Source organism: Populus trichocarpa, chromosome 5 (assembly GCF_000002775.5).
Source record: "Populus trichocarpa isolate Nisqually-1 chromosome 5, P.trichocarpa_v4.1, whole genome shotgun sequence".
NCBI lineage: Eukaryota > Viridiplantae > Streptophyta > Magnoliopsida > Malpighiales > Salicaceae > Populus > Populus trichocarpa.
In genome coordinates, this window is record NC_037289.2 from 1960820 (window position 1) to 1965625 (window position 4806).

The 4806-nt window shown below is 30.0% G+C and overlaps 1 protein-coding gene across 7 annotated transcripts in view; it reads right to left on the reverse strand.

Annotated features, from left to right (window-relative positions):
• The window catches only part of LOC18098713 (kinesin-like protein KIN-14S), a 120756-nt gene that overhangs the window by 2520 nt on the left and 113430 nt on the right, over positions 1-4806 (reverse strand). For 2 of the 7 annotated variants that reach the window (XM_052452906.1, XM_024601786.2), the window contains 6 exons: positions 1724-1813; positions 1623-1655; positions 1182-1300; positions 898-994; positions 536-799; positions 156-435 (listed from right to left, as the gene is read on the reverse strand). In XM_052452906.1, coding sequence (XP_052308866.1) covers positions 156-435; positions 536-799; positions 898-994; positions 1182-1300; positions 1623-1655; positions 1724-1813 — 883 coding nt within the window. Of the gene's footprint in view, positions 1-155; positions 436-535; positions 800-897; positions 995-1181; positions 1301-1622; positions 1656-1723; positions 1814-1922; positions 2064-2404; positions 2427-4806 lie in introns of those variants that run through there. The other 5 variants (XM_052452908.1, XM_052452907.1, XM_052452911.1 and 2 more) reach the window with 5 other exon arrangements.

A 4806-nucleotide genomic window follows, 5' to 3' on the forward strand; every position in this document is an offset into this window, starting at 1 on the left:
CTAACCAATAGTTAATTATCATCAAGTAGCAAAATGATATAAATCAGAGCTACAGAAAATTATTAATATAAAATTTTTGCAACCAAAAAATTCGACACAAATGACTATATTTTGATTATCAGATCAATACAGTAGCAATAAAAGAGGAAACTAACTTTTTAGGCGGTTGGTTGGAACTATCAATCAAGAGGTCCCTTATCTTCTCATTGTAAACCTCCATCATACTAACAAAAAGACCATATCTCATAATGCCACTTCTCTCTTGAGAAACTCGGAACAACTCATCTAATGTTCTGTAGTTCACTCCCCTATTTTCTGGGCTGCCCTCCATAGTAAACGTCTTTCCAGTTCCAGTTTGTCCATAGGCGAATATGCAGACATTGTAGCCATCCAAAACTGAAGCGACTATTGGTTTAGTTTGTGCAAAAACAGCCTCTGCATATCATAGAGACAAAGGATTAGATGCTTCAATTGCACAAATAATCTTTAACAGGATGTCTGCAGTAGCAATACATAAAATAAAACATCAGATCACCTTGATTATCCTCAGGCCCAAAAACATGGTCGAACTTAAATTGCTTTTTGGAAGAATCAGAGGAAATGATCTGCAACTCATTATCTTGGGAAGAGTCAAATTCAACTACATAGTTCGAACCATTTGTTATTTCGACTTGATTTAGTGGTCTGCATCTACAGAAGACCCTAATATTCCCTTTAAGCTCAATCACCTCATTGTAAAGCCTCTTCCTCTCAGACAACTCTTGTAGATACTTCTTTTTAAGAAGTTCATATTCATTACCTGACCAATATTTCAACTAGTAAACTATCAAAACCAAACCCCTCAAAAAAAAAAAAATGAAAAGAAGAAATAAATTAGTTTCACTATTGGATACTCACCGAGTTTTTGAAGGGTGTCTAAAATATTGGGGCCAAGAAAGGAATCCTTGGCAGTCTTTACTTGATTAGAGAGATTTGAGTGTTCTTTCTTCAAATTCTGAAACAACAACAATTAAATTCAAAGAAAGAAAACAAATCAATACCCCCATCAACATAATAATGCAAAATCCTAATTTACTAGCTAAAACAACGAAATTTAAAATTGCCTGAATTCTACAACTAAAACCAAGTCTTTTCAAGTCATCTATACGACACCCAACACCACCAAAGTTCAAAATAAGTACCTGAATTTTATCACTTAAATTGATAATTTTCTGCAAAATGGGCGGTGTTGGCCCCTGAGATGGGGAAACTTGTCGAATTCTATTTGATACGCTCTCCTCCTCCGAATTAATAGTTTCTCCTGAAAATTCATTAAAATCAAAATAACCTTGTTCAGTCAAAACAATTTCAATATAAAATACAAATGTCTACAGTTCTACAGCACCGAATTTGACTCAATTTAACTCTTTTTTTTTCTCTTGATTAAAAACGACTTTAAAAATTTTAGAAACCCTAGAATTAAAAAAGATAAATGAAAAATTAAATTCAATAACAAATAAAATTAAATAATTCAAAATTACAATTTCTAAGTCTAAGCAGAAGCAAAAAATATAAAAAAATAAACTGATAATCATTACTTAAACAAATAATTTCTAATATATATTTTTTATAAAAACACGAACCTGTATCGAATTTCGTATCTTCTACGGATTCAACTGAATTTTTTTAAAAAAATCAATTTCAGAGAAATATTAATTAAACAAAGTAAGCTACTTCTTCTAACCTGTGGTCGAAGAGAGAAAAGGGCTGGAATCTGAAATTTGAACGGTCTTGATACGATCGCAGATCTCTTCAATCATTTGGACCGTCAGATCTGAGAGAAATCAAACAATTTCGATCTATAAAACAAGAACCATAAAAATAAATAAAATAATTCAAGAATTTATGCGTATCTATCGATACAGAGAAAGAGATGGGAGTACCATTCATGTTTTAGGGCTTGAAATTGAGAGAGGGAGAAAATTAGAAAGGTGAAAGATTTTTAGGGTTTAAAATTGGGAATTTGAAGCTTGAAATGAGAGCCGTTGGTTTCTAACGGCTATATGATGTTGTTTGTTTAGGTTTGGGATTGGGAGGGACGGAGCGTTTTAATTTGAAATGGGAGAGTTGGGCCTTTGGCTTGGATAGATAGAATGAATTGGGCCTTTGGTTTTGGGTTATGTACTGGTGTGGTCTGATTGGTAACAGATCGAAGCCCATTTAGATTTTTTTTGTTTTGTTTTTTTATTGCTTCTTTAATTACTTATAAATTACTCCGAAGTCTTCTAAATATTATTAGTTTGCTGGAGGTTGTATAATTTTTTTTAATATAATAAAAAATATTTAAGTGTTGAGAATTACTTGATATTTTTATTAAATTCGGCCTAGTGAGTTAATTTTGAATTTTTTTAATCCGACTTCTTACCTAACATAAGTTTAAAATTAAAGTCCAAAGGTATCCCCGTTATCCTGTAAAAAAATATAAGGATGAAATTAAAAAAAATAAAATTAAGAAAAAAAAACCTTCAAACCTAACTTCTTGTCTGACTTTGATTTAAAATTAAATTGTGTAAAAGTTATCTCAATAAACCTAATTTGATTGAAAATGATAGTTTTGACCCCAAAACGGTCTAAAACTCATTCTTATCCTGATCAACATGCTTTGACCTATATTGACCCGGTGGACTTGGTTTTGACTAAAAATGACGGTTTTGACCTGAGATGGCTCGAAACTCATTTTTTATCCTAGTCGACATGGTTTGACCTGTATTGACCTGGTAAATTTGGTTTTGATTTGAAAATGAAAGTTGATTCGAGAAAAATATATTCTTAAATTTTGAAAATTTTCTTTTTTTTTTATGAATAAAAATAGAAATAAAATAACATATAAGAAAATTATAAGAAAATTTTAGAGAATTCAAAATTGGATTATTGCATATCCTAACTTTCATTCCAAAGTTTTTCAAGCTGGCTACAAGGCATTTCAAATTGAACAAGTTTCCGAGGGAAAAAAATTGATGGCAAGGATTCCAAATGGTAATTATACCAGTAGAGAAACCTTAGCTCCCTTCAAAGAAAATGAAGCCCTTTTGGTTGGTGGAAGGTGGGTTTACTCGTCAAACTAGTGATCTAGGTCATGATATGAGAACAACCTAATAGAAAACAAATTTAATTTTGAAAGACCTGTGACTTAGATCATGAAATCAAAATAATCTTTTACAAAAAAAATAAAAAAATAATTCGATTTAACCAGTATTAAAATATCAAAACTTGTGACCTTAATCGTAAGACCAAGATATCCCCATATAAAACAAATAAAAACAAATTATGAAGCTCAATTTCTAACCGACTCAGTGATGAATGATAAAATAAAAAAAATTAATTAAAACAAGACATAAAAAAACTATCCGAGTCAACTTGGGTTAACTTGTAAAGTACTATTCTCGAGTCATGAAGCCGGAATAACACAATAGAAAATAAACAAAGCAAATCATGAAGTTTAATTTCCAGTCAACCCAGTTTTAAAGGATGAAATAATTATGGAGTTTAATTTCCAATCAAACCACTATTAAAGGATGAAATAATCATGGACTTTAATTTCCAATCAACCCAATATTAAAGGATGAAATTGAAAAAAAAGATTAATAAAAAAAACCTAAGTCAACCAGGTTAAATTGTCAAACTAGTTATTTGTGTCATGAGAGTGAGATAACTTTATAAAAAAAATAAATTTAAAATTAAAGGATAAAATTAAAAAAAAAACATTGATTGAAAAAAAAACACAGAAAAAAAAGAGAAAAAAAAAAGCAAATCATTAGTCCAATGAATAGTGCTTTGTGAGGAGAGGTACAATAAAAACCTCTCTTCTTTTATTTTATGGTTAATACAAGATAATTTCCCGCGCTACAATGCTGGTCAGATCAAAATAAGGAAACTGAATTCACAATCAGCCTAATGTTGAAGAATAAAATTGTTAAAAAAAAACAATTAACAAGAAACACGAAAAAACAACCCGAGTTAACCAACGAAACCTGTGACCCGAGTCATGATATCGGGATATTTTCATAGAAAGCAAACTAAAATAAATTATGAAGCCTAATTCTCAATTAACCCAATATTAATGGATGAAATTGAAAAACATGTGCATTTAAAAAGAACACAAAAAAACTTGAGGCAACCGAGCTAACCATCGACCCGGGTCATGAGATCATGATAATCCTATAGAAAAAAAATTTCAAAGCACAATTTTTAATCAACCAAATGTTGAAGGATTCAATTGAAAAAAATCAATTAAAAAAATATCCCGAGTCAACCCAAGTTAACTTGCCAAACTCGGATTATGAGACCAAGATAAATATATAGAATAAAATAAAATAAAATAAAATATGAAGTTACATTTTCAATCAACCCAATGTTGAAGGATGAAAATGAAAAAAAAAATTCAATTAAAAAAAACAAAAAAAACTCAAGCCAACATTGCTAACCCGCAAAACTTGTGACCCGGGTCTTGAAACTACAATAACCCAGTAGAAAGCTAATAAAAAAAAATATAAAGTTAAATTCTTAATCAACTCAATATTAAAAGATGAAGTTAAGAAAAAATCTATTAAAAAAACAAAAAATAACCCGAGTCAGTCGACTAAATCTATTTTTTTTTATAATTATTATTTTGTTTGTTCGGGACCTAGTTAAGAATCATGTTAAAGAAGGAGGATAAATATATCCTTTTCATCTCTAATTCATAAGACTATTTGGTTTCATGTTTGATTCAATCCAATTGAGTTGCTTCATATTTGTATAGAAAAAGAAAAGGAGAAGATGAGTTAC